The sequence below is a fragment of the Syngnathus floridae genome, chromosome 12 (genome assembly GCF_059516105.1).
Source record: "Syngnathus floridae isolate MCC-2025c chromosome 12, RoL_Sflo_1.0, whole genome shotgun sequence".
Classification (NCBI taxonomy): Eukaryota; Metazoa; Chordata; class Actinopteri; order Syngnathiformes; family Syngnathidae; genus Syngnathus; species Syngnathus floridae.
In genome coordinates this window covers 5677137-5704791 of record NC_142424.1, presented here as the reverse complement: position 1 = coordinate 5704791, position 27655 = coordinate 5677137, and the positions used below count along the sequence as shown (strand labels likewise).

At 41.1% G+C, this 27655-nt stretch overlaps 6 protein-coding genes across 9 annotated transcripts in view; 4 read left to right on the top strand and 2 right to left on the bottom strand.

The window, feature by feature from the left end:
* Positions 1–16667, bottom strand: part of nnt (nicotinamide nucleotide transhydrogenase) — a 28953-nt gene extending 12286 nt beyond the window's left edge. Inside the window, exons 1-12 of one of the 3 annotated variants that reach the window (XM_088391437.1) lie at positions 16519–16667; positions 15029–15214; positions 12720–12818; positions 3228–3432; positions 2916–3145; positions 2622–2839; positions 2363–2450; positions 2118–2206; positions 1862–2049; positions 1620–1753; positions 1339–1530; positions 282–435 (exon numbers count right to left, since the gene is read on the bottom strand). In XM_088391437.1, the coding sequence (XP_088247563.1) occupies positions 282–435; positions 1339–1530; positions 1620–1753; positions 1862–2049; positions 2118–2206; positions 2363–2450; positions 2622–2839; positions 2916–3145; positions 3228–3381 (1447 nt within the window). In that variant the 5' untranslated portion in view covers positions 3382–3432; positions 12720–12818; positions 15029–15214; positions 16519–16667. Of the gene's footprint in view, positions 1–281; positions 436–1338; positions 1531–1619; positions 1754–1861; positions 2050–2117; positions 2207–2362; positions 2451–2621; positions 2840–2915; positions 3146–3227; positions 3433–4447; positions 4612–12719; positions 12819–15028; positions 15215–16518 lie in introns of those variants that run through there. The other 2 variants (XM_088391436.1, XM_088391438.1) reach the window with 2 other exon arrangements.
* On the top strand, positions 6210–9855 carry ccdc80l2 (coiled-coil domain containing 80 like 2). The gene is made up of 12 exons (XM_088391442.1): positions 6210–6667; positions 6747–6835; positions 6909–7079; positions 7160–7311; positions 7377–7688; positions 7840–8041; positions 8115–8271; positions 8343–8479; positions 8543–8688; positions 8761–8864; positions 9064–9144; positions 9233–9855. Exons 1-12 carry the CDS (start codon positions 6400–6402, stop codon positions 9544–9546), a joined length of 2133 nt encoding a protein of 710 aa, XP_088247568.1. The 5' UTR covers positions 6210–6399; the 3' UTR covers positions 9547–9855.
* Positions 10049–15975, top strand: fyb1b (FYN binding protein 1 b). 2 transcript variants are annotated; one of them, XM_088391440.1, is made up of 19 exons: positions 10049–10234; positions 11316–12195; positions 12543–12657; positions 12727–12806; positions 12896–12918; positions 12995–13050; positions 13127–13238; positions 13307–13466; positions 13594–13717; positions 13837–13856; positions 13958–14027; positions 14106–14189; positions 14547–14587; positions 15056–15119; positions 15205–15304; positions 15375–15537; positions 15610–15643; positions 15739–15770; positions 15844–15975. In XM_088391440.1, exons 1-19 carry the CDS (start codon positions 10232–10234, stop codon positions 15864–15866), a joined length of 2184 nt encoding a protein of 727 aa, XP_088247566.1. In that variant the 5' UTR covers positions 10049–10231; the 3' UTR covers positions 15867–15975. The 2 variants fall into 2 exon arrangements, with proteins under 2 accessions (XP_088247566.1, XP_088247567.1); XM_088391441.1 differs by lacking the exon at positions 14106–14189.
* Positions 16668–16820: 153 nt separating the features above from the next.
* Positions 16821–17766, top strand: LOC148389767 (ATP synthase F(0) complex subunit e, mitochondrial-like). The gene is made up of 4 exons (XM_088391444.1): positions 16821–16940; positions 17344–17398; positions 17511–17609; positions 17687–17766. Exons 1-4 carry the CDS (start codon positions 16905–16907, stop codon positions 17710–17712), a joined length of 216 nt encoding a protein of 71 aa, XP_088247570.1. The 5' UTR covers positions 16821–16904; the 3' UTR covers positions 17713–17766.
* On the bottom strand, positions 17629–24403 carry pde6b (phosphodiesterase 6B, cGMP-specific, rod, beta). The gene is made up of 23 exons (XM_088391439.1): positions 23819–24403; positions 23439–23750; positions 22371–22523; positions 22216–22305; positions 21984–22124; positions 21844–21918; positions 21524–21588; positions 21320–21386; positions 21191–21238; positions 20965–21114; positions 20753–20896; positions 20600–20665; positions 20386–20535; positions 20213–20320; positions 20032–20141; positions 19523–19610; positions 19325–19425; positions 19127–19234; positions 18999–19062; positions 18862–18936; positions 18710–18793; positions 18483–18636; positions 17629–18414 (listed from the first exon to the last, which is right to left on the bottom strand). Exons 1-23 carry the CDS (start codon positions 23975–23977, stop codon positions 18374–18376), a joined length of 2553 nt encoding a protein of 850 aa, XP_088247565.1. The 5' UTR covers positions 23978–24403; the 3' UTR covers positions 17629–18373.
* A 1652-nt stretch (positions 24404–26055) lies between these two features.
* Positions 26056–27403, top strand: rbp4l (retinol binding protein 4, like). The gene is made up of 5 exons (XM_088392180.1): positions 26056–26219; positions 26289–26406; positions 26489–26625; positions 26838–26950; positions 27024–27403. The coding sequence occupies exons 2-5, from the start codon at positions 26290–26292 to the stop codon at positions 27245–27247; spliced, it is 591 nt and encodes a 196-aa protein (XP_088248306.1). The 5' UTR covers positions 26056–26219; position 26289; the 3' UTR covers positions 27248–27403.
* Positions 27404–27655: the final 252 nt, after the last annotated feature.

Sequence of the window (27655 nt, the reverse complement as noted above, 5' to 3'; positions counted from 1 at the left end):
AAGAGCGCTTTTATACGGCGCATTTCCTGACACTAAGAGGGTGCCCGTTTTGGGGCGCAAGTGTGCGAGCGCTCGCTTTAATCTGCCCGTGACACTTGGCACCTCCCGTGCGCATTCCGGCGCTGACCTAAAAGAGCTGATGATTAACCTCCACCTCGTAGCAGACCCTGACCTCCCTTAAAGCTGAGCCGTGAGTCCAATGAGGACAATTAAAGCAAAATTAAGTCCAGAGGGGGAGTCCATGTTGAGACCTCTGGACTTGACACGTTCGGTATACTGACCTCCAGTGTACGCGCTAGCAGAGGTTAGCGTCGCTCTGAAAGGAGTGATTTGGGAAGTCTTCTCGGCCTCCAGCTCCTTGACCGACTTGGTTTTCGGCGGAGCAGCAGTGGGCATGTTGTTGGGCGGAGGTGCCGGGAAGAGGTTCTTTCCGTTCTGAAAATATGAGGTGTGGCAGAAGAGAAAGAAAAGAAGAGTTTGGGTAGGAATGCGGAGGAATGGGGGTGATTACCAAAAGATATTTATTATCAAGCAATGACTTCAAGTTTTGTTTTCATCTCTGATGACCTCAAATCTATGTAACATTAGACGGAAAAACATCAAAGTAGGCAAACTAATAGTACACATGGTACAATAAGTAATATCTGTTTCGAATGCATCATTTGTAAGATGTGTTCGGTAAATAAATACAGATAAAATAGTCGAGTGCGGTTCATTTGTTTACTGGAAAGACATTTAATAGACTCCGGCCCAAAGCTGATTAAAGCACCAAAAGCTTCCCAACAATATGATGAGGATGGATGACAAAGCGCGGGTGGAAAAAAGATAAGATATGCATCGGCTCTGCCATGACTGCTAATGAAGCAGAGGTCATGCGGTAGTTCAAAGCATGTAACTTACACTCGCCGGCCACTACATTAGGTACACATCCACAATTGAATGAGATCCAATATGAGCGCTGCCGTTATTTAGCTAATAATATAGTTTTTAATAGAGTTCTGTATTTAAACAATCAACTGTTCACACTTACAGACAATTTAGAGAATTATTTTATGAAAGTAGTGGGAAAATAGTTTGGGAAAAAAAGGCTAGAATCAGATTACTGAATACAAATGTAAATAATATTTGAAGGTAAACTGTCTGGGATTCATAAACTGTAACGTTCAAATAATGGATGGATGGATGTTGCAAGGGTGACATCTAGTGGCCATGAGAAGAAAACACTCATGGTTCATGATCTCCCACTACATACTTTACCTGCTACAGTACAGTGGCTACAAATCATTGTTCTAAATCACACGTCAAGTATTGCAGGAGATGCCAAACAACATTTGGTACCTGCATGACAACGGAGCCTCTGACAACGTGGTCCATGGTCCCAAAGTCAAACTCTTCCTTCACGTCGAGGTAAAAGTTGTCCTTGTCCGGACTGATGGCGCGCACCAGCTTTGTGATGTTGTTGGAGTACAGCGTGCTTGACTGCGTGGGCAAGCGGCTGGGCAGGTCCGTGTACCCAATATGGGTTACACCCTACGAAAAAAAAAAAAGCAATAATACTTATGAGAGATTTTTCATTACAAGTCTTTTGCAATTACTGAGTAACTCTTTGGTACACGCACATTGTATACAGACAACTCCCCAGGCACCGTGGTCTCGATGTTCCCCCCGGCCTCAGCAGCCAGGTCCACCACCACCGATCCGTCCTTCATGCTCTCGATCATTGGCTTGGTGATAAGGATGGGGGCCCGCTTACCTGACGTGAGAAAACGAAATCAACTTGCAAAATATGTTCCGTGGTCGGTTTTGCAGAGTCGCAAAGTTAGGAGTCCCTGAACAGAGCCCTGAGGGTTTCCGTACATACCGGGAATGAGCGCGGTGCTGATGACGATGTCCACCTCCTGACACTGTTTGGCAAAGAGCTTCATCTCGGCCTCAATGAACTCTTTTGACATCACTTTTGCGTAGCCTCCTTGGCCCTCTCCAGACTCCTTGAAGTCCACCTCCAGTGGCTCGGCACCCAAAGACTTGAACTGGTCCAAAGCATCAGCCCTGGGAAGAAAAATTATATATTTTTTTGTTTTAATTGTGTGTCAAAGATGCATGAAAAAGAAACAAACCTGGTGTCAAAGCCTCGAACGATGGCCCCCATGGCTCTGGCGCTGCCGGCTGCTGCGAGTCCAGCCACCCCGCCTCCAATGATTAGCACCTGATCACAGAGTTTGAATGAATGTTTATGTATCTGACACATAGTGTTCAATTGGCTGGGTCACTAAAGGATATCTCAGTGGGTGGAAAATCTGGTTTAGAAAAATGGAAAACACCCAAAAGTCAATTATCCATGACAAATATAGAGTATAGAGACCTTGGCTGGTGGCACCTTCCCGGCCGCAGTGATTTGTCCTGTGAAAAAGCGTCCAAAGCTGTTCGCAGCCAGCACGACAGCCTTGTACCTGAAGAAAAAAAGGAATGGAATGCATTTCATCCAACACTGCACTATGCAATACATTATATGGGTCCTGGATTTATAATAATATTTAATTTTATTTTAAGATATCACTGTCAATCAAGGATTACTAGTGTTGCAAATATTATACAATCTAACTGGCTGCTGTTGAACCCACCCTGCAATGTTGGCCATGGAACTCAGGGCATCATAACCCTGAGCGATAGTGACTCGGGGCACTTGGTCCATAGCCAGGACGGTGGCTTTCTTCTGAGACAGCATGTCCATCAGCTCAGGGTTCTGAGCCGGGTAGATGAAGCTGATCAAAGTTGCCGCGTCCTTCATCAGCTCCACCTCATGTTTACCCAAGTCAGGGTTGAAAACAGGAGCACGGACCTAGAAGAAGATTGTTCGGAAGGGATGAGCTTTCTTCATCACTGATCTTTAATTTCTAGATTAAGAAAAGGCCTACCTTGACCAACACATCAGATGCAAATACATCTTTGAGGTCTTTAATTGTAGCCCCAGCCTGAGCATAGTGCTCATCTTGGAATTTTGAAAACTCTCCCGCGCCGGTTTCCACGACAACATTGAAGCCTTGTTTGATAAGCGCCTGGACACCAGCAGGAGACAACGCCACACGTCGCTCATTTTGGAAAATTTCTTTTGGGACGCCAACTGTAAGTTGCTTGTAGGGAATTCCTGGAAAGGCAAAAAATGCAATCCAATATTTTGCAATTATTATCAATTTATTCTTTTATTGATCTGTAGCATTTGACACTACCTGGACTGGCACATCTTCCGAGCGCGTGATTGATCCTGAAGAATCGCACGCATGTGGTTTTGAAAGTGGGGACACTCTGCAGTTTTAAATAGGACGCGCCGCTGAAGATGGGGGCCGAGCAGCCGGCCGCAACCACGCGTAGGAGTGTGGCCATGGTGCACGCACACACAGCAGGAGGAGGTCAGCAGGGCACACAGCACTCCACCTGGGGAAGAAAGAAAAGCATTAAGCAGCCATCTTTTTCAATCAAAACCTGTCACGCAAAATAAAATAAAAACATTCTAGAATCGCACCAGGCCGGCGTCCAGTTTGTGCATCATGATAATTCAATTGGACATTCTGCTTCTTATTTTCATTGCGATTATTCCACTACACATTATGACTGTTGTTACTTGTCCAACATGACATTATTGGTTTTGACATTTAAATGTCAAGTATCCTTCCTCGCAGCACCCAAAACAATAACAGTCCAATTGTTTTGTTGATAGATTGAGTCAGAGCGAGTTTCAAGTTGTCGCGTCACGTGACCTATATTGGTCAACTTGATTGCAAGTAGGACAAAGGGTCAATATGTTAGAGTACAACAGTTAATACAGAATGCAAAACGCTGATATGGTTCCCAATCAAAAGACACAGTAGGGAATGGTTTGATTGAATTGTTTTTTAACTGTAAAGAAGTCTATATGACAAAAAGAATGGGGTGGGTTAAACTGCCAATCGGACTGCAGCGAATTGAAGCATATGTTAAAATTATCAATGTCACAAAACAAATGAAACTACCACGTCAGCAACACTTTCGTGCAATTCTTGTGAAAGTTATTTGTGCTGAGAATGTCACGCATTAAAAGTGTTGGAACTACTTCAGTGCGTTTTTATAGTCCAGCGAAATGAAGAATGAGCGCCCTGGATTTGATTGATTATTATGATTGAATGGCTTCCAAATGCCACATTGACAGTGTCATTCAGACGACCCGGGGAGGTTGAAAAACATGTATTTCCATTAAAATGTCCACGATATCAAGCTCACGCAAGCCACAATAACATCAATCCATTTTAGGGTGGAAGGGAGTAATTTTATCTTATTGTGTATTTTCTAGCCGGCGTGGAGGGAGGGCTAGCTACCCGGAGTTAGCATGCTAGCCGCTGACAAATGCACATCTGCCTCGCTCACAATGGCACAGTATGAAATGAAACAAAAGTCAAAACGCCCACACACGTACACGCGTCGGTGCACCGCAACACGAACGCACGCTTGCAAGTAATCAAAGACGACGGAGATTGACGTCATTTAAGTCCACTGACCTTTGCAGGGGTCTGCGTCTTTTTTTGTGTGTGGATGCAGCACGGCCGAACTTTAAGTCGACCCGGAAGATGTCAGCCGAAGGGGCCGGAATATTAATACATAGAGCGATTGAGGATGGACGAACTCGTCTAAATGTGCTGTTTGCACTCTTTTATTTTTATTTTTTTTGCAAATGCTAATCCAACATACTGATTTATTTCAATTTGATTAATTCATGTTTATATATTTATTAATATATAAACCATGTATCATTTTTTCAAAGTGGAAGACGACACATTATTGCCTTTATATTTAAGTAAATACAATAAACAGTATAACATTTCACACAAAAAATATCGAGGGTAATCTTAAATCATTTATTCCAATATCAATTGTCTGAAAATAGAAATCTGAAAATTAATTTCGCTGTGCTTCCACTTGAAGGCGCTGTTTTACCGTAAAGCCATTGATGGGTGCAGGATGCGTGGCTCAAGAGCATTGGACAAAAATAAAAATTCAAATGTATGTGTCGGCATCTTTTCCCAGTTTAGTAAAAATCATACATATGCACAATTTGAATGTACAATTTGTCTGATTGTAATTTGTTTGGTTTTCAACACAAACGTCAATAATAGTGGATTTTATGTTAATATAATATAAAGGTCACAAGTGAGTACCGACACTTTTCTCCATGCAGTACAAATCATCTGGACTTGCTTATATGGCTCGAAGAGAGGAATGTATTGTAACGACGCCTGTTTCTTGTTTGAACATTTCTTCCCATCGCCATCTGCAATTGTCTGGCACACCATCTCACTCTGCTTTTCTCCGATCATAATTTTCAAATTAAATCCATGCAATTTAATTTATAAAATGTTATCATTAAAATGCGAATCACTGCACAAACTGTATTCTATATGTCTCCTTTTTATATATAACCATTGTTTTACAATAGGAGGTCGTGTCAGACTTAATTTTTCCTTCCTGCATGGTTTACTTTTGGAGCCTAGGTTAGAAATTGGTGATCGTCCTCAACATTGAGCTGCTCAACCCTCTCCTGCACAACATCTGACCCATATATAGCACTGACGGTTTATTTATGATGTGTCGACTCCACCTGAACTAATAGCTCTGGTCAGAGGCCAAGCGAGCTGTGCTAAAGTGGAGGTGCGCCAAGTGTTGGGCCTCTATTGCTGTGATATCATAAAAATATTTTTTTCTAGTCTATCTTCGTTTTAAAATTAAATTTGACCCCATTTAGAATTTGGCATACACCGTAAAAATAATACACAAATGCAAATATACCCCCCCTCCTAAAAAAAACAACTGGTTCATGAAGCAAATTTGAAGCTTCATTTTCCCATCACTGCACATTGTTGTTTAAAACACTGCCAGTTCTTTGTGTTGGAGTTGTTCCACTATCTTTTACTTGCAATTATAGAGGCAAATGGATTTCTGCAGGTGAGTTGTTACGTAACAATACAATAGTATTGTGTATGGTGCTTTAAAGTTAGTGTAGATGATGGTCAAGGTTGTGTGCGTTTGTGTGCGTTTGTGTGCGTTTGTGTGCGTGTGCGTGCTCGTGGCTGTGTGTCAGGAACAAAAGGCTTTGAAGAAAATTCCAGCCATGTTAACAAGCTGGGGCTCTAATTCAAACCAGGAGCGTATGTGGAGAAAGAGGCGAAGGTCTCACTCCTCACTCTGTCTGCAGACTTGAGGGTCTCGTGTCAAGTTTTGTACTTTTGCAATCTTGTTTCCTATTTTTCCCCACCTAAATGAGGACTACTACATTTGCATATTTGTGACCTGGATTCTGGACTTGTTTTAATGTTTCCCAGCTTGTTCTAGCAACCAGATGTATTTTACGAGCCAGCTGACCTAGCCGTGAGAATGTTTTGCTACTTTTGCACACAATGGCTTCTAGTTGCCGTCATGTGGAGCCTAGCTCCCCCGAGCTCGTCGGCTGCACGGAGGAAAAACACTTTGAGCAAGAGTCAGCTGGACCCCAATGTGAAGGATTGGGGCGACTATTCGGACCTCCCCCCAGGAATGGAGCTGGGCTTGGGTGAAGACAGACAACGTGGATACAACAACAGAGAAGATGGAGGATCGTCGTTGAGCTTCCCTTCTGAGTTAGATTTCCTTTCTGACTTTGCAGGCAAGCAAAATGAATGAATCCATTCAAGTGCATGATTGGTCTGTTATTGTGAGATTTTTTTTTTTTTTTGGGCCTGCAGGTAAAAAGCGATTGTGGGTAATAACAGCCACTTCATACAATGACCACTACCTTCGTATGATGGAGAAACAGCTTGAAGACATGGACCAGGTCATTTAATCATAAACCAAAAATGGGCTTTGTGACCAAAACGCTTACTTAGAAACCTTTCGGTCTCCTTCAGAAATTGCTCAACTGCCGTCTAGCCGAAAGGGACACTTTCATTGTCACCATCATCCAAAATGCCATGATGGATGGGAGGATTCAGAAGACCACCGTGCAAGGAGAGGCCACAGTGGAGACGTTGGACCCTGACACTGTCACCAAGTTGCTGCACTATCTTGAACTCACCCAGGTGAACACTTATTATTCTTTATTAATTAAATAAAATTAAATTATTATCACATTCTGAATTCATCTTTTGATCCGAATCAGGACCAAGCGTTCAACATGTTGGTGCTGAAAAAAAATCTGAGAGTAAGTGAACGCTTCCCCTTTCCGGTTCGAATTGAGGCAGTCTTGGAGGTCATTGATCAGTTGCCCATGAGGAAGTTGGAGAAGATAACCAGAAAAGGATCCAAACTGAGGTTCTGCTTGAACACTGTCCTGTTTTGAAAATAAAATACAGTAATGCTCGACCTTTTTATTCAAGGTGTGACAGCACCAAAAAGAAAGTGATGGTGAAAAGAAAAAAGATGAAGAAGAGGATCATTCTGAGTCCACACAAGCAAAGCAACCGGACCTCAGTGGTGACGCTGCAACGAAAGCCGCCGATGGACAAAAAGGCCGCGCTTAAGAGTCAGATCCAGGACATACTCAGCGGCAAGTCGAGGTTTATAATTTGGAAGGAGCCAACTGGGGGAAGAAAGGAGCCTAGCGCTGGCGGCAAACAGGAAGAGGAAAAGGAGAATACGCAGCGTCCTCCTCATGTGTCAACAGGAAAAGAAGAAGTGAAGAAAGAAAGGTGATTTCAGATTCACTCTCAAATAGGAAAATGCTAACAGAAACAAGGAACTTCGCTTGTTTACACTTTTGACAAGTAACCTTGATGACTTATGACGAATATTCTTCCAAGATGAAATTCTTGAATCCTATTTAATTCGATTGTTTTGCAGGCCAAAAGTAGAGCCGACAAAACCCCCTGAGGAGAGTCAAAATAAAAATGAAGAAAAACAAAAACCCCGAAAAAAGGGCAAAGGGAAAAAAGGAAAGAAAGGTAAAGGAAGAGGGAGAAAGTCCCGCAAAGAAGCAAGCGAGGAGAACAAAACCGCCTTGAAAGACTTTCTGGATCATTTCAAGGGGAAGAGAAGGTTGATGGTAAGAATCCCATTTCATCATCCCATATTTTGAAGTCTTCGCATTGACCGATTGGGGATGTTGCGTTTTGAAGCTGATATCGACCCCCAGCTTGGACGCGACGCTATTTGCGCAACAGAGCGCCGAGAACGACAAGCGGAGCTGCGAGCTGGCCGTCAGGAAGGTCACCGTGGCGACCATCGTGGGCAAAGGCAACGATGCCACTCTGGCGTTGCAGCATCATCGACTCGGTAGAAAGCGCCTGGCACATTTACTTGCAAGGTGTACCTAATGAAGTGTCCGCTCACTGACTGAATTGAAGACTCGGAGTTTCCGTTTGGTGAGCTACCAGAGCAGTCGTCTGATTCGGGCCTGATCTCACTGTTACGATCCCAGCTGGGTTTGTCTTCCCCCGATTTGTTCTCCATGACCGTCACCGACTACGACATGGAGCCCAACGTAAGATAATCCGTGTTAAATTTGGATTCGGGTTGCATCCTTGTTTTTGATGTCTTCCCTTAGAGAGTGTTTGAGGCGCCTCTGTCGAGCCTGGCTTTATTCGACCACATCGACAACTTTCCATCGAGGCGCCCGGAGATAGACAAAGAAAGGAAAAGTCCTCCATCTTGCAACAAGCAACAATCCGAAGTTGAGAATTCCTTGCTCAGGTAAAAAAAAAAAAAAAAAAACGCACACATCAATACAAATACTAAAATAAAAGCTCATCCTTATTGTTGCAGGTTCATGTCGAAGAGGAGACTGCTGATCGTCTCGGCTCCGACAGAGGACGACTATTCTTTTCAACAGCAGCTGTCTGCTCTCAACGGGCATGAATGTCACCTTGGTTGGTAACATGCTGCACCTGTACATTATTTTTAAAAATCTTGTTAATCGTAGTAAGCTACTTTTAATTTTATTTAATTTAATTCAATTTAATTCAATTTAATTTAATGTAATTTAATTTAATTATTTTAGTCAAAGTCAAAGTCAAAGTTATTTTATTTTATTTTATTTATTTTAATTTTTTACTTTGTTTCCCTCAGGTATCCGCCACTTTGCCATGTTGAAGCTAATCGGGGTCGGAGAAAAAGCCTCGGGGACCGTTGAGCTGTTTCCTCTCAATGGTGACTGCATTTCCTGTTTTATGGTTGTCATCACATTTCTGGAATCAATATTACCGATTGCCAAATACTGCTCCATATCACCAATCAGGTCGCAGTCAGAGTGAAGTGGAGCCGTTGTCCCGCACGGCGGTCAACAACCTACGCGAGCAGCTGAAGATCAGCAAGGACTACTTCAGCATGTTGGTGGTGGGCAAGGATAGCGATGTCAAGGCCTGGTTCCCCTCGCCCATGTGGTCTCTGGAGAGCGTCTACGACCTGGTCGACTCGACCGAGCTGCGTCTGCAGGAGGAGACGCTGCAGAGGCGGCTCGGGATCCACTGCCCGGAAGCGCACGGGAGGGGAGGAGGCGAGGAGGAGGGAGGTTACCACGGTTACGGGGGAGATCATCACCGCTCGCAATGAATTGACCGGAGATTAGAAAATACTTTCAATAAATGCGATAATAGTTGTTTTTAGTCCTTATTTTATTTTAAGCTTAACTTCTTTTTCTGTTTTAATACTTTAAGCAGGGCTTTTTTTTTTTCTCCCAAACTATTTTTTTTTAACCTCTTTTCATTTGGAAATCTGCATCGTAAGGAATCCACTGAAAAGTTTTCAAAAGCTACATGCGGGATAAAAAAAAAAATTATAATTACGCAACGCAGTGCTGCCAAATGCTGATTCTAGAACTACATCTGTTCTCGCAAATAATAATAAAACTGTTGAGTGGAATTTTGGACCACCCAAAGTGTTTTTACAAGTCAGAACTCACACAGAGGGAAAAAAAATACAGGGATGAAATAATGGATGATAATTAAAATAAGTTTTCGTTGCTGGACGCAAAGTTGCCAGTGACAAGCAAATCATGAGATCAGCACATGAAGATAATACAAAGTGTGACACACACACATAGACACAACACAGAGCGAGTGAGGAAGTAGTCGACACGCACAAGTTGACACTCGCACACTGGCTGCTTTATCGCTCTGGACGATTCCACTCATGCTCTGTAGTTTCTCTCGGACAGGTGCATACATTGACACACAGACACACACACACACAGACACACACTGAAACTGCTCCAGTCAGCAGGACTGTTTTCCTCAACATGGTGAGTACCTCAAACTACTTTCTAACCATACGGAACAAATTATTATTAAGCCAGCAGCCTCTTATTCGCTAATCAGTGAAAAATGCGGAATTTGACAGGACTTATTTGAGTATCTAAAGACCGAATGACATGATTTCACTAAATGTAAAACTTGAGCCATTTTGTTTTACTTTGTGTGTCTCTTGCTTGTGCAACTTTGGCCATCACCTCTTATCAAAGTGGAAATAGAAATGTTTGCTTCCTCTTTGCTTGGAGCAGAGGACTTGACTCAAAGCGGCTTTATTTCAAAGCAGGGTTCGAAACTTTTCATTTCTATGTAATAATTTGTCATTTTGAGATGTGTATTTTCTTAAAGTGTGTTGCATTAGTCCAGGAGGCACTCGCAACTTTGTGGGGCAACACATGTTGGGTAATTTTTAAAAAAAATGGGTGGTTGAGAAACAAACAGGACACAGAGGGTAGTTTTTTGACTGATGTTGTGTTCCATAAATTCATTTTCGATGAGGCTCGATTTTTTATTTTTTTTTTTGCATTGGGGCAGGAGGATGCGTTGTCCCGCCTCATCTATATGTTTAATAATTTGACTTTTAATTCAGTTGTCAACTCATTTTTATTCCTCATTAATAATGCAAGTAGACCACGTTTTTAAATAATAATTTTCCAGATTGATGAAAGCATGGAGGGGATGATTAGCATAATATTATGATTGGTTTGTATTAGCCTTGCCTGTCTTGCTGCACATTAGCTTGACAGCTATTTTATTTGCTTCACCTTAAAAAATAACAATACTGAGTTTTGGTGGTCTTCCACAATGCGGAAAAAAAATTCTAATTGAATTCAACGGGTATAACTGACTTGACCATTATTCACCTAAGATTCATTTTCCCTCTTCATTGTTTGCTTTAATGATTTATGAAGTTGTGCATGAAGTGCGAGTTCATTTGAAGTGGTCATGTTTTGTTGCTGCCGTTTCATAGCAACGCCGCTGTTGCGTTATGACCTTAACTCTTATCTGCACTTTGCTTGGTCGTATTTTTGACTCGACAACAACAAAAGAGCCACCTCCTCCATTCTCTTCCAGGAAAACAAAGCTGACGTAAGGGCCATCATGGCTCGTTTTCAAGCCAACGCCGGGAGCTCCGACGAGAGCTCCCCGCCGTCACTAAAACACAAGCCGCCCGTCAACGCCACCCTCTCATCTGGTCCCGCCATCCCGTCCAAGAAACCGGTCTTGGAGAGTCTCTCGGGCGGCACTTTAAATCTACCGCCCAAACCGGCCTCCTACCTTAAAAGCACAACTAAAAGTGACACCGAGGTGCCGGCGGCTAACAAAATGAAAGCACTGGCGAGCCGATTTAACAACAGCCTGGAGGAGACGACTAATAAAAAACCTTTCCCTGAAAGAGGGCAAACATCTCTGAAGTCACCGGAAGCTACTAAGTGGCCTGAAGTCAAAAGTCCCGGAGCGAAGCCCATCCCCAAGCCTCCTCTGAGCACGAGCCTTTCGAACCCCAGACTTCCAGGTCCTAAACCGCCTCCGGCAGCATCTAAACCGACCTGGCTTAAAGAGGAGAGCAGCGAAAACCTGGCGCCGCCCAAAGAGCCTCCTCTGCCCCGCAAACCCAACAGCAGCATCATCAAGTTACGGCAGCAGAGCGAGTCCGACAAACCTTCGCCGCCGGCAAACGTCGAGACTTTCAAAAACAAACCCGAGAGTGACCTCAACGTGGACGCCAAAGCGCCTCTCAATCCCGCCATCCCTCCACCGAAACCCCCGGCCAGTAAAAAGCCCAGTTTGAGAATTCGGCCCGGTGCCTCTATTCAGAACACTGATATTGATTCGGAACCCAAACGCAAGCCGCTCCCAAACGTGCTCACATCGGGCCCTGCGCCTGCCAAACCAAAGCGACCCCCCAAAGTAGACTTGAGTGGCTTTCGAAAAGCAGCCGTGATCTTTAATGGTAAGTTGGACTATTTGCCTACACAACTGCAAACTACTCAAATTCAATTATTCCTATTTTTTTTATCATTCCTGATAATATAAATAATATAATAAGAAATGTTTTATTAGTGACTTAACAGCCACATTAGAGTCACGTATCGACTTCCTCTATTTGACCAGTCGAGTTCACAGTCCGTTTTCTCTCTCTTGGCTCCGCCCCCACGGGGTAAGCGCATAGGGAAGTTGTATAGAAGGAAGCAGGGAGAGTTTCGAGCGAGAGCTCTGCTCTTTATAGAAGGATGAGATAACATCTTTTTGTTTTCCTCTATATAGAATGACATGTATATGTATTTTTTTTTTTTTTAGGAAATAACGCCGTCAACAAACCAGTGCCCCCACCTCCCTTAACGCTTGGCACAAATCGGCCTGAGCCGCCTCAAAGTGCCCTTCCAAGTCTGCCTCCACGACCTTTGGGAACCATGTAATGCACGCACACACACACGTACACACACATGTCAAGCAAGGTTAAATTTTACACCTTACCTTGCAGTGTGCGGGAAGAATCGTATGACGATGTTGATGCTGTGAAGATCAACTCGAACCTTCCTCCTCCTCTGCCGCCATCCACAGGTCCGGTCGACACTAGAGCGCAAGAAATATGTCAAGATGATATGCACAATAATAAAGCAGATTTTTTATTTTTTTTGGGTTCCCTTTAGGTCATCCAAGCCTGAGGCTAAAGGTGACAAATGCACCATTCAATATGTTCACTGTTCTGTATTTTAACTCAAGGTTTGCTTGTTTCGATTTGCGTCCAGGAAGAAGATGATGACGACAGCGGCGATATGTACGAGCCTCTTGATGAAGAGGCGTGGTAAGAGAATGGAGAAGTCGGACTTTTTTTGCGTTATTTATTTTCTGCCGTTATAATTGTGCCTGCTCGTCAAAAGGGACCAACACGAGAAGAGAAAAGAAAAAGAAGAGAAACGACAACTTGAAGCCGAGAAGAAAGAACAGAAGGGGCGAGAGAAGAAAGAACAAGACGCCAGGAAGAAATTCAAGGTGAAATACAATTTGATCATTTTTGCGGACAAATTTAATCTAAGCGCTGTCATTATTTTGCATGTCAGATTGTGGGCGCCGTGGAGGTGATTCATCAAGGCAATGCTCGCGTGGACCACAAAGGCAGCAGGACGGAATTGGCGCTCAAGCGAGGCGACTGTCTGGACATTATTCGAGTCCAAGGCAACCCGGAGGGCAAATGGTTGGGACGAAAACAGGATGGAACCAGTAAGTTTGCTTTTCTTACTAGATAGCACACAATAAAATAATAATAATAATAACAATAATCCGACTTGATTCTGTTAAATTGCGACTTTAATACGATATTGTAAAAAGTTGCTGGTTCCTTTGCCAGTTGGCTATGTGAAGACAACTTCAGTGCAAATTGACTTCAACACACTGAAGACTCATCAAGCTCAGCAAGGCTCCACCAGCTCTGAACTCTACGATGACGTGGACGTGGCCTCGTCGGACAGCAGGTGGCGGGAAAAATTCCAAACTATTCGTAGCTATACATATATATATATTTTTTTACATATTGAATTTCTTAAAATATTTTTTGTTTGACTTAATTTTCCAACCTGTTTTCTCTCTACAGTGGAATCAGTGGCCAAGGAGGTAAAATGGCTCAACAGAGAATTTATTTCTCATTTATTCTACTCATTATAATAATCCCAAAATAAAAATCAAGTCACATTCAATTTGTTTCTTTCCCACAGTCTTTTTACCGCCTCCCCCAGCAGATGACGAAGTTTATAATGATGTCATCGATCCGGATTTGGATGTGAGGTGGGTCATGTCCAATAATGACACTATAGAGTTTAAAAACTGTTTAAAAATATGAAGCTGTATTATTTGGATGTTTAGTCGTCCTCGACCCAGGATATCTGTTAAGACGTTTGACCTCCTGAAGATTTTTGAGCGAAACAGACGTCCAGACAGCACTAAAGTGTAAAAATACACTCAGTAGTAAGACCGGTTCTCACATTAATCCCGTTAATCCATCAATCATCATAATCTCTCATGCCATCACCAACAGAAAGAGACAATAACTTTTTTGTTTTGATTTGTCACATTCTCTTTGCAAATTATTAATGATGTCATTAATCTTGCATGAGACTCCGCGTCCAATATTGATACGTGTACAATCAACTAATTATGTTGGCTCTCACTAATCTACTGATTATATTGCTGTTACTGATGCATGGCACTGCTCATACTGAAATTGTTCAATCCGATGTGCTAATCTCTCATCGTAAGCATGATCAACTAGATTTTTACAATGTGTCATTTCTTCTGATGTGCCAGACTGCCTCCACCCAGCCAGTTTACAGTCGGCGAAAGTTCAGGTATTTATAAATAAATAAATCAGATTATATTTATATATTAAATAAATTTATATATTTTTAACTCATTTGAAAAAACATTATTAAAATATATATATATATATATATATATATATATATACGTATTTCAGATACTTTGAAAATATGTAAATATAAACAAAACAATAATTCAGGTAGTCCACCTAATATTCCAATTGAAAGTGAAAATATTCAAAATATTAAATTTAAACAGTACACAAAATTATGATAAAATTATTATAAAATTATACACACTTTTTACAATATAAAAAAATAATGGATAATCTGGTCTTGTTTTCATTTCATTAGTAGAATAAAATAATTGAGTTAAGTTTTGGATAAAAGTAGACTAAAGGGATCATTCTGATATGCACGTATACTTTGTATTATTTATTGTAGATTGTAAGTGTAAATGTAAAACCTCACCTTGCCAATTCTTTCATGTGTTTAAAGTCGATGATGATCTCTACTATGATGTTGACGCCCAAAACCTGCCGCCTCCTCCTCCCATCAGCAGGTACAATCGTGAAATCCTTCATTCTTTTTTCCTCCCACAGGATTCACAGGGGCCCTTTTCAAATTCTGCCATTTTGTTTCCTCAGCATCCCAACCCTGAGAGGCAGAGGAAAGGAAGACGAGTATGACCCAAAGAAAATGAAAAAGTTTGACAAAGAAGAGAAAGACTTCAGGAAAAAGTTTAAGGTTTGTATTTCGGATCCCTCCACACGTGTATAGTAAATTAGCAAGAAGAATTCCTTCTCTGTGATTTCAGTATGATGGCGAAATTCAGGTGTTGTATCAGGTGACAGTCAGCCCCGCTGCTGTCAACAAAAAGTGGAGCGGCAAAGAGCTGGCAGTCAAACCCGGGGAGAAACTCGACGTGATCGTCAAGCCCGTCGACAACAAAATGATTTGTCGCAATGAGGAGGGCAAGTGTAAGTGTACAAAAGTATTGGGACAAACAATTGTGAATAAATTCTAATCTGTGTGTGTTTTGTCCATCACAGTTGGTTATGTTTCAATGAGCAACATTTGCATGGAGTGAGTATCAACAAAAATGTTCACGTTTCAAATAAAGGAGGGGCACATACAGAAAAGTGAAAAGAAAGCTGATTTTTTTTTTTATTTATTTACAGCGACGGCGACATTTACGACGATATCGGCGATGGTATGTTTTTTAATTATTATTTATTATTCCAAATTAAAAGCTCTTTTAATCATGATGGCGTATTTCTCCTCAGATTGCATCTATGACAACGACTGATGAACACCCCACATCCTGTGTAAAAACATACATGTCAAATATTTAAAATGTTATTTAATTGTGTTTGGATGTCTTCACTCAACTGTGTTTTGGCTACTTTTTTTTTTTTTTTAAATAATATAAATGGTAACAGTATTTACACTCTTCATTTTAATTTATGTGAAGGATATTCAAATGTTCTCAGGTTTGTATACAAAATGCTTCATTATCTTTCCCTGTGAGATGCCATTATAAGTTTAAATGACAAATGTTTTTCTGAATTAATGTATGGACTAATGAGACATACACAATATAAATGTCTATATTTTTTTCTTCGGTTCAATAAATATATATTTAAAAAACTATGCCTGTATTCATATAAACAACATGCATTTCCTGACTATTTTATCAGACTTGAACAAAGTCATATTATTATTTGTAATATAATAAACCTGCCCCCTTAGACGTCGGGGAAAACCCAAAAGGTGGCTTTTGTTGCTTGTATCAATATAATATAGTATATCTTACATCCTAGGCAAGAAAATAAAACAAACATGATGACGCCATTAGCCATTCAGCTTCACCTTGGGCAATTATTTCCACACAGGTGTGATTAACGTCAAAATAGAATCACAAATATATATTTTTTTCAAAATAAGTACTTTTTTGTTACCTTGTGGCCACTTTCGACCATGCTGAGTAACTTTTAACTGTTGTATTCGTCGTCTGACTCGTCCGTTTAGCTTCTTTTTATTTCACAAATATCGAAATGCGCTGCAAATTAATCAAAAATACAAATCAGCCGTTGGCCTTTTCCCCATCAAAGTAAAACTTCCGTCCGACAGGAAATTCAAAAATAAAAGGTACAGAATTGCAGTAAATTTAGCTAATAAAACATTTTTTTTTTTTAAATCTTACGTAGTTAATGGTTAAACTACATTTTGGCTGTACTTGCACTAACACTATTCAGACTGGGAGTAGGAGGGGCGCTGTGTTGTCTTTGAGTTATTAGAATAGAAGAAGAAGAAAAAGGCGGAAGTGAACGTCCTTGTCTCCAACATGGCTCCCCCCGTAGCAGTATCGCCACTCATCAAGGTAAAACACTTTTATAGATATTCTAACATCATACTACTTTTCATGACGGCACAATTTACCTATTTTATGACCCGTTGGGTGGTCAAGGTTGTTGTTTTATTTGCACGGTAAGCTAGTTTAAGTTTGTCCCGAGTAGTCTCCTGCAATGACATTGAAGTGTTTTACAGGTAAATATGCAAAAAAACACTCAGAAAATATATGAAAAACATCGCCCATATTTTCTGGTAAACGACTTTGATGAGCTACGTATATGTTTTGCTTCGGTAATTTTGTGCATAATTTTAAAGTTTAGAGTGGAATTCGCCCTAAATTACAAGTGTGGTTGATTTGAAAGTGCAGCGGATTGATGAAAGAAATTGTGCAAATTTATTGGTCATGCATATAATATTTATATATTTTTCAGACGGCCCGGTGGTCTGCCCTATTGCTCGGCGTCTTCTATGGCAAACAGAGGTTTGGTAAGTTCATTAACCCCTTCTGTTCCTTTGAGTACAGTATAAGAACCGTTTGTATTGTTAATATTTGTAATATATAATTATTAAAACCAACTATGACATTGTGAATATTCAGAGTACCTGAAGCCCATCGCAGCGGAGGAACGGAAGGTGGAGGAGGCTGAAAAGAAGGCTCGCGAGGAGCAGGAGCGCATTGCCAAAGAATTGGCCGAAGGTACCACACGGCAACGATATCATGACTCGGCAAATGTCTTTATTTCTGATATCACCCCCCCACTTCTGTCTCCACAGCCAATTCAGATACCATCCTCAAGTGAGCTACTTAACCTCCGTTATGTTCTAAATCAAATAAAAGATTGTTTTTCATGTGAGGTGTTGGAGTGTTTATAGTGATGCATGTGTGTGTGTGTGTCCTTCACTTAAAAGCCAGTTGTAATCCTGGCCTTGTTTAGCAGCAATAATCCCAGGATTGGGGTCACCCGCCAGCAGTAGAAAGTGCAGTGTGGACAGAAACACTCCACTCCAAAAGGTCTTGTGTCATTATGCAGCCATTACTCACACCTCGTGGTGTGACATTGTTGATTACACAACAAAAAAATGTATAACTCACCTGCAACCCGAAGTGCGATTGAAAATGAATGACTGGGTTGAAACCTAAAAATTGACTACAGTAAAATGAATAAATACTCAGGCTGTTTTTTTTTTTTTTTTTCATGACAACGGTGTATTTACATGGTCACTTTTACGCTAGCGTTGACTAGCAACCCAAAAGTCATCTGTACAATTGGGACACACTTACATACCATATGTACATACACACTTACACAGTCCAAGTATGGAAATAGAAATAAAACTAGAAAATGTCGCTTCCGATTCTCTTTCTTGATAAGCACCGATTTCCTGCAGACCACAATTGCGCCCCAATTTTTTTCCCCCTCGACAGAGCCTACAGTTCTCACCGAATTTTCCTTGAGAGTTTCAGCACACCGAGCAGGTCTTGGAACCGCCGGCGTTATCCACTGGTGGATGAAGGAAATAGTTACTAAAAATGCTATACATTAAATCACAACTTAAAATTAGTAAGCACCTTTACTAGCTGCAGCTGCCTGCTTTGCGGCCTTCTCATCCTCTATGACTTTGAGTTGAGCCTCATACTCTTCTTTTTTGGCATTCCACTCCTTCCTGTTGTTCAGGATTCCATCTAGCATGGGTTGGATTTGTGGGTGGAAGCGGGAGAACTCCTGTGCAAAACAAAATAATCCAATTAATCCTTTCACAATAAAATTTGATTTAACCAATCGAGCGAAGCATCACCTTGTAGACGAATGTGCAGACAAAGTCGATGAAACCGCATTGAAGCTTGGGGAGCTCTGCTGCTTTGTTCCTATCCATCATGGGCTGGTGGATGCAAAAGTGAGGCGGATTCGAACAGGAAATGAATCAGCAAATCATTTCCAATGACTTACAATGGGTTGTTGCTCCAGGACTGTCCTCTCCAGGTCACCTTGCTCCCAAAACTCTGCCGCCACAGACAAAGCAACCTGAACGACACAAATAAATATTCACGGCGGATGCTTTTCTAGAATTCCACGTGACCTCTCACCTTGCTTTGCACCTCCCAAGGCTTGGTGATGGCGGACAAGTCGCAAGCGGTCATCATCATAGCCCTGCGGTGAGAAACTTTAGCGACTAAAGTAGTAGCAGGAGGATTTTTTTGGGGGGTGTACTCACATGAGTATCTCTTTCCTGGTTGTTTCAAGAGACATGAAATCAACCCACTTTTTTTCGTCTTCATACGTGTGCGAAAGGTCCACAATCTTCTGGAACATGGTTCTCTTTCTAGCATGTGAGGAGAGGTATTATTGTTTATTCTCGTGTATTCTTTGTGGCGATTAACCTAATATGAGAATAATAATAACGATGGCTAACTTGAAATAAAGGGCCAGGTCGGTGGCGATGATGGCGATATCCGTGAGGTGAATGACGTGCTCCACCTGTCGTCTGTTCAGGTTCTGGTAGATGTTCAGTGACTACGGTTGAGGACAGAAAAGAAAGGAAATATTGTAGGTATATATATATTTTTTTTTAATAAAAAGACACTTGATAATTTTTACTGGACATTCTCACCTCATCAGATAAGAGAAATTTCCCAAACTCCAGATGGTGTCGTTCCAAGATGGAAGATCCATGCAGCTTAGCGAGAGGGTTGCCTGACCTGTTAACATTCAAATAACAGATTTGTTTTTTTTACAGCTGTCAAAATTAATCGAATAATCGAGTCATTATTTGGAGCCATTTTTAAAGATGGTCCATATCTTCTGATTTCAGGCTCTCAAAAGTAATCATTCTGATTTCTCTAGTCTTCCATTAAAAACAGCAGACGGATTTATCTTTTGTGTTTTATTAATACACTTGCTTTTATTTTGGAAAACAATGAGCTTCAATCCTCCTTGTGTAATATTGCTTTGCTGCTGTTTTATAATAATTGGTAAATAAACAATAATCAGGCAAAAATAATACAAATAAAATGTTATCCGATTAATCAATAGAAAAATCGATTCTAAAAATTTGATAGTGACAGCCCGAATTGTTTTTAAACATACTTAAATCTAGCAAATGAATCAAGCAGCACTTACTTGACCTGGTATAAATTGTTGGTCCCTCTGTGGTCAATATCATGAAGGAAGCCTGCTGTAATCATGGCCATGACCTCCAAGTCGGTATAGTACCGCTTCAGCATTCCCGTCTGGTCCAAAGACATCCAACACTAATAAAAGCTGCCTGCATTTTCATCTGAGTAAGCACGTCGATGAATACCGTCAAGAGCGTGAACATGGTTTGTCCCACATTGAAGCCATGGCGCCAGTTGTGGTACGTGATTCTCCTGTAGCCTTTACTGACAGAGTACATGAAGCGAACCAGCACCTGATGAAAACCGATGGAAGTTTAGAAGGCTCCGGAACTGTTTGATGATCCAAGTGTGAAATCACCTCCTGTGGGATTTGGAATTTCTTGACGACGCCGACTTCATAGTACATCTGAATACCGCACTTGACCAGTTCCATCTCGGTGCAGTTGAAATCCGAAAAACGGAATTCGTAGATCTCAAATTTTTTGATCAGAGGAGGTAGGTCTTTTTTCTGCGAATGGAAACATCTTTGACACGCTATATTCGACCCAAAATTTAGTTCTTAAAGTTTTTACCAAGATATTTAGAAGCTCGTCTTCTTCACACTCCCACGGTTCGCAGTCGTAGACCTCTTTGGTGTTCTGGGAGGGGATAGAAAAGCAAAGGTTCGGTTACCGCATGAGCAGAACTCGATTCAACCTTTGTGGGAACTAGAAAAAAGTACTGACCAGGATATTTTGAATTTCATCATTCCGACATTTAACGTGGTAGAGCACCATGTCCTGGGCGATGTCTTTACGGTTCTCCAGCTTGTTCATTTTGTCGTACGTGTCCGTGTTCAAAGCTGACCAGCCCAAAAACTGGGTCAAAGCCTTGGAGACAAGCAGAAAAGAGAACATCAGGACTTTGATTTTGGGATGGAGATATGAGAATCTTCTACCTCCATGAGCTGCTCGTCTTGATCGTCGAAAGGTTTTCCGTCTTTTCTGTTGTAAAAAGTGGCCACGCCTACAATCTCTTCCTTTTTATTGACGATCGGGAGGGAGAGAACATTCTTGATGGTCCATCCACTGCTGTCCAGCGCCTCAGACTGGATCATAAGAACAAAACAGATCGTGTTCACGGAGTGGTGTGTTTACCATCTTTCACCGTTATTCATCTCATACCTTGAAGTCAAACGTCTCGTCCGATCCGGCGTTCATAATATTGCAAATCTAAGGAGGATGAAAGAAGTTATGCTTAGGAAAACCGAGATTGAAGCGGATATTGTTGTCATGACTTGAAACGAGACTCACAAAGCCACTTTCAGCAACGTACGTGGGCAAGCCGCTGCTCAAGGCCCAATGATCTGCTGGTGGATTACTACATAATAAAAATAAAATATTAAAATTAAAAAGTTGTGTATTTATTGTTAGCCAAAGATCTGAATACATTTTGATCACATTTATTTTGATATTGTGAATCAAGTTAGAATGGCAGATAAAAACACATTTTCTTACGGTATTACTTTGATGTCTTCCTTCCCGTGTAGTATGTAATCAATGACTTTGTAGAAATGTACTTCCTTAAAAAAACAAATATATTATTACTTTATTGTGTATTTACGGAAGAGGATTAGGGCCAGTGAAGAAAAAAAAACGAGGGGTGACAGGATTCTGACTTTTTTTCCTTTACTTTATTCTCAGAATTCTGACTAAATTCTCTGAATTCTGAGAAAAAAAGTCAGAATCCTGTCACCCCTCGTTTTTTTCTTCACTGGCCCTAATCCTCTTCCGTATGTATTTTTCTTACTTATTCTGAAATAAAAAAAAATGAGCACCCTTCCGTCAGGTGTTAGAGGCCCAGCGTAAGGTGGCTGCTCTCCCATTAACACCGGCCATACGTCAAAGAACTCCTGAAAGACAGAAATGGAATTTTGTGTGGTTGGGGAAAAAAAATAAAGAAAGAAGGAAAACTCACCTTATCTTTGGTCATGTCAAGTAAGCCGACCGAGTAGCGGTCGCAGTTGAGGTAGGCTCGCACCGTGTACAAGGCCTTGTGGAACTGCCGCTCGATGTCGGTCAGCTCTTCAAAAACTTTGTTGGCGGACCACAGCAGCAGCTGGCATGTGCACAATAAATTAGAGCAAAAATTGATATTAATGCTCAATTTTATAAAAGGGGTGACTTTTATTAAGTGTAACATGCATCACCTGCCCTTTACGAGTCTCACAGCTATGGAGGTAACTCAGATGGTAGATCTTCAAGTTCAACGTGGCGATCTTCAGATACTTTGAAAAGAGCTGCAAAACAACACATCACTAAGAATGTTCCACAGTACAATTTTGTTTTAAATTTCTCGTCTCACATCTTCATCCTCATTAGTGAAATGTGGCCCCGTGGTCTTGTTAAGGGCCATGATCACGGCCACCATGTCTTTGCCATTGAGAATGGGCGTGGCCAGAACGTTCCTGGTCTCGTAATCAGTGAGCTCATCCACAAATGAGCTGAAGTACTGGTTCTGAAAAAGAACATACAAAACATTATGATTTTATTATGATTTTATGATTTTTTTACTATTATTATTATTATTATTATTTATGTATTTATTTATTTTATACTATTGTTTTATTTTTGTTATTATTATTATTATTATTATTATTATTATTATTATTATTATTATTATTATTATCATTATTATTATTATTATTATTATTATTATAGGTGAATATGACAACACTTTTGTAGTCTCATCATAAAGTGGTTCAAAATAACACAATCAAATACCACCACTTTTTTCTTTTGCTCGTCCCAATTAAATTTAAGAACAATGAGATAGTCACTTTAATTCAAATACTATTTGAGAATTATTTAGAGTGTAATTAACACAATTGAGCACATCTCAAACATATGAATAAGAGATTTTAGCACAAATATTTGAACCTGATGTAAAAGGTTAAAAATGTATGCCGACACGACTAAACTAGATCCATTATCTATTACTGCTGACTAAATACAAGCGCCGTGTAATCCACTAGAGCGGGTCTGCAAATAAATGGATTATGTCTAACAAGTGGATTAAACCTTCACTTGGTCAAATATAGCTGCAAGTGTAGCTGCAATCACTCATCACTGGCTTGTCTTCACCCAAAAGTATTAAAGTGATGACCAAGCACATATTATGTGTTAACCTAATTTTTTGCCTCTCTTTTTAAAAAAAAAAAAAATCAACGTTGTGTGGTTCTTCACTTGTCTTTGTTTTATATGAGAAAATTAATTGTGTGGGTCACACTATTTTCAAATGTAAATATTTTTAGAATATCCTCAATACAAACACATATAGGCCAAAAAATACATTTGAGGTGGTTTTACGGTGTTTTGCTGCCACCTAGCGGTAGTAATAAGGACGACATCTAGTCATTTTTGGTCCTCTTACCTCTTTGACATCCTTCACATTCACTGTCTTCTTAGTCTGGGCTACATGACCGACTATCCCCAAGTCCAGCGGGTAGACGATCTCAGAATCGGGCGGCACGACACACTCGTCCAGCTCGGACTGGGTGTTGACGTTGAAGAGTCTGGTGGCCAACTCGCCAATGCCGTTCCTCTGCCGGTACATGAACAAGCTGCAGCGGTCGGCGTGGATCAACGCGCTGATTCTCTTGAGGATCTTGAAGATCACTTTTTCCATGTTGATGTTCTCCTGCATGTCTGTGATCAGGTCATACATGATCCGACTTTCCTCCACCTGAGGAACAAAGAGAGAGTGATCTTTCTGATTTGGATTTTCATTTTCCAGTTGAATATTAAGACTACCTGGCTGAGTTCCTGGAGTTGGTTGAAGTCCACCTGTTTTTCCTGGAGTCCCGACACCTTAGATATGGCACTTTGGCTCATCTTCTTAGCAAAGTACTCCTTCGCAAAAGCCGGGTTCTCTTTGAGGAACTTCTCTACATCCTCCTTTTGCACGCCCATCTTTCCCTCTGTGTCAACGATGGCAGCCTCTTCAAGGCAACAATAAACCTCTTTCCTCTCACTAAGCTACCTCCAAATATTAAGAAACAAAACAAACTAACTAAAAGCTGCCGTGGGATCCAGTTTGGGCTTCTTTGGGTTAGCCGTAATAGTAATCCCCCCCTCGTGTGAGAGCCCTGATGAGAAGCAGAGGGCTGAATGCAAACAATCCTCCTGCCCTCAGCAGATACTTGTAAAGGTTAGCAGGGGATCTTCTAGTCAGGTGATCATCTCCTACTCCCACACAGGCACTGATCACTATCATAGAGATATCAGCTCAAGAATAGATTGGCATTTGGTCGAGACTTCTGCCAAAGCTTAACAGGGCCTTATTTGGATCCACTTCTTCATCTAGGAAGCATCCTAACCAGACTTGGACTCTGATCCCCCTCCCAAACATCTCTAATGGAGGAAATTAATTGTATCCATGCTACTGTAACATATTTTCCTATTTTGTGATTAATAAAGTTTTCCTTCTGTGTGCAAAAAATGAAGACTCAGCAAAAAAAAAATGATGGCCACTTCCAGGTCTGCCCGTGGAAGCTCTTTAAGTGCTTATTAAACAAGGCCTCCTCAAGCATAAGCCTGATTTAGTTGGGGCAGGTGCTGATTATCTCTGCACCACAACTCTTTTAAATGCCACGTCTGTTGTTGTTGTTCATACCTTTGCACCACAAGGGGGTGACAATGGATTGTGTAAGCTAGGTTTCCATCAGCGTATTAGAAAAGGTCATATTTAATCATCTGTTTCAAAAATAATATCCTACAACAGTACCAGTGTGTATGGCTGTGTTATTTTGCCAATTTGTTCCAGATTTAAATTGACACCATGATATTTAAATTTGATTTCATTTTGCAGTGTTTTAGTAACATTTTATAACTTAATCACGATATAAAAGATCTAAAAGGACAAGCATTTACTTGGTGAGATCAACTTATGCACATACCATCAAGGTGCAGTAGACACATTGACCACCAGGTGGCGGAAAGGTTTAGTATTTCGGGTTTTCTTTCCGATTCCTGCAAAGCCACGTCTTCTCCTACTTGAGAAAAATGTATGAAGAGTATTAAAGAATACAGAATGTTGTGGAGAAGAAGTCCAAAGGTTGTGTAAGAAAGGTTTCAGGAGTGCTATCACTAAATATATATTTCAAACCACTGGCGGAGCTAGGGTTTTTTTCATTGCAGGTGAGGGGGGGGGGGGGCAGGGGTCTGCGAAACACAAAAACATATGTTTTTGCACTACAAAAATAAAATCTTTCAGATAGATTACTATATAATATTATTAAATTAATCAAAACTACAAATTAGAAAATAAATAAATGCCTTTGAAGGAAGATGGAGAAAAACCTTGTTAGAAAATAACTCAAATAATTCCGAAAAAAAATAGCAGCTGTGATTATTTTCTATTTTACTTTTGACAATTATTGTTATAATCACATTTTTTCAGAAACTTTATAAACACAACAGCTTTTTATTCAATAGCTACAAGTTACGAAGTGAATCTATTTGCGTCCGCGAGCCATTTCAGACCACACAAGACGGATTACATCCCAGTGGAGAAAAAAAATAGATCGTCTGACTTGATTGGCTTGTATGTCGTCTGTCTCGCCGAGGATGCCCTTTAGTGTGTTTACGTGAAGCCCGTGAACTTGATGTCCTTTATGTGGCTAGCTTTAATCAGGAGACAAGCTCAGCAGCAGACATTTTGGGATGGTTTTCGTAACGCCGCGACATAATAATAGCAGTAATCTCAGGTGGCCGAGGTTAATCTGGGAAGTTCATTAGTTCACACGTGGGGAGAAGATAAGTGTTTTTTTATTTTTTTATTTTGGGGCTATTATAATAGCTCATTCATTCGGGAAGCAAAAAATTAACTTAAGTAAGTTGTTGATCAGTGTCGGAGTCTTTGCAGATTTGAGCAGGGCAACTTGCAAAATTAGTGACATAAGAGTCTAGATTTTTTTTTTTTTTTAATGGTCCTGTAAATCTCAGGCAAGTTTGAACACAGAAGCCATCTTAGTCTAAGGACTTCTAGAGATTACCTCTAGATTTAAGCACCTTATTTAGTTCCCGGCAATAAAAATAAGTCGTAAGCTGGTCTGTGTTGGGCTGTATATAAAGAGACGGGGTTGGACACAAGACCCGATCGAGTCTTTGGACACATACAAGTGCTTCTTGCTGATATTTGTATACAAAGAAGGTAAGAGCAATTTTGGTGAATTGATTGTCTGAAATGGAATTTTCTGTTCACCCCATGATGTGATTCCAGAATGGCGTCCAAGAAGCTGGCCCTCCTGCTGGTTGTTCTGTCCTGCATTGAGAGTTGTCTGTCCACCTCATGCGTGGTGGACAGCTTTTCCGTCAAACAGGACTTTGATCCCAAGAGGGTAAGTATATCTGTAAAAGCTTCACAGATGGGAAAGAAAGAAAAAGCAAGTTCTTGACTGATTAATCTTCTGCATCGTTCAGTATGCCGGAAAGTGGTACGCTCTACAGAAGAAGGATCCGGAAGGATTGTTCCTGCAGGACAACATCTCGGCCGAGTACACCATCGATGATGACGGTAGCATGACGGCTTCTTCCAAAGGACGTGTCACCCTTTTTGGGTTAGTTGGACATTCCAGTTTTTAGAATTCTGTTGTCCTTTTTTTTAGACCTTTCAAATGTCAGTCAAAAGATGTAAAATCAGAAATGCTTGGCCACATTCTCTGCAATTTCCGCTAACAACCCAGGCTAAACTTTGCTACTAGCCAAAAGAGGGAAAAAAAACAGAAGAAGTAGAGAAGTTGCTTTCAATAATGAAAATTTCCATTTGCAGCTTCTGGGTGGTATGCGCCGACATGGCCGCCCAGTACTCCGTCCCTGACCCCGCGACCCCCGGCAAGATGTTCATGAACTACCAGGGACTGGCCAGCTATCTGTCCAGTGGAGGCAAGTATTAAAAAAAAAAATTGCACATCTTCTTGCTCTTTCCTAACCGTACGTGACTCCTAAACTTCTCCAGGTGACAACTACTGGGTGATCGACACCGACTACGACAACTACGCCATCACCTACGCTTGCCGCACTGTCAAGGAGGACGGCAGCTGCGATGACGGCTACGCCCTGGTCTTCTCCAGGAACCCCCGCGGCCTGCCCCCCGCCATCCAACGTGTCGTGCGCCAGAAGCAAGAAGACATCTGCATGGTCGGACAGTTCCAGCCCGTGCTACAGTCCGGAGCTTGCTAAAACCGGGAGTGGACAAGCGAGACGAGGCTTGAAAGCAAGAGTGATGTGAAAAAGAACTGATGTCATAAAACCTTCATACCTGGAGTCCAAGTTTAGGACGTTCTTCGGTGGTCTGTGAATGAATGTAACATTAAATATGTTTTTTTCTAAAACCACCATCTGCCTTCGTTTTGTGAATGCATGAAAATTTGTACCCTGAGGCTCGGAAATGTGCTGAGCTGTTGATCCCTTCTTGATCCCGTAAGAAGCCAGACATGTGTGAAACACAGAACACCAAGGGGCTTAACTGGTGGTCTGATGTTTTCACATTTTAGTTATGCTAATTTTACGGTAAGCCAAGAGGGTAAGGATCATATTTGTCATTTTGAATTCAACAGTGGTCGGGTCTTGCTTTTGGTAACTATAGAA

Coding starts and splice junctions, on each gene's coding strand:
- ccdc80l2 (XM_088391442.1), top strand. CDS start 6,400: ATGTTTTGCTACTTTTGCACACAATGGCTTCTAGTTGCCGTCATGTGG. Junction 8,480..8,542: donor ACTACGACATGGAGCCCAAC/GTAAGATAATCC, acceptor GTCTTCCCTTAG/AGAGTGTTTGAGGCGCCTCT. Junction 8,689..8,760: donor GTTGAGAATTCCTTGCTCAG/GTAAAAAAAAAA, acceptor TTATTGTTGCAG/GTTCATGTCGAAGAGGAGAC.
- LOC148389767 (XM_088391444.1), top strand. CDS start 16,905: ATGGCTCCCCCCGTAGCAGTATCGCCACTCATCAAG. Junction 17,399..17,510: donor CTATGGCAAACAGAGGTTTG/GTAAGTTCATTA, acceptor GTGAATATTCAG/AGTACCTGAAGCCCATCGCA. Junction 17,610..17,686: donor TGCCAAAGAATTGGCCGAAG/GTACCACACGGC, acceptor CTGTCTCCACAG/CCAATTCAGATACCATCCTC.
- pde6b (XM_088391439.1), bottom strand. CDS start 23,977: ATGGGCGTGCAAAAGGAGGATGTAGAGAAGTTCCTCAAAGAGAACCCG. Junction 19,611..20,031: donor AACAATTTATACCAGGTCAA/GTAAGTGCTGCT, acceptor GAATGTTAACAG/GTCAGGCAACCCTCTCGCTA. Junction 18,415..18,482: donor GGCAGCTGCAGCTAGTAAAG/GTGCTTACTAAT, acceptor TTCATCCACCAG/TGGATAACGCCGGCGGTTCC.
- fyb1b (XM_088391440.1), top strand. Junction 14,190..14,546: donor CGTCCAGACAGCACTAAAGT/GTAAAAATACAC, acceptor CTGATGTGCCAG/ACTGCCTCCACCCAGCCAGT. Junction 15,120..15,204: donor CCTCCTCCTCCCATCAGCAG/GTACAATCGTGA, acceptor TTGTTTCCTCAG/CATCCCAACCCTGAGAGGCA.
- rbp4l (XM_088392180.1), top strand. CDS start 26,290: ATGGCGTCCAAGAAGCTGGCCCTCCTGCTGGTTGTTCTGTCCTGCATT. Junction 26,407..26,488: donor AGGACTTTGATCCCAAGAGG/GTAAGTATATCT, acceptor TGCATCGTTCAG/TATGCCGGAAAGTGGTACGC. Junction 26,951..27,023: donor CAGCTATCTGTCCAGTGGAG/GCAAGTATTAAA, acceptor AAACTTCTCCAG/GTGACAACTACTGGGTGATC.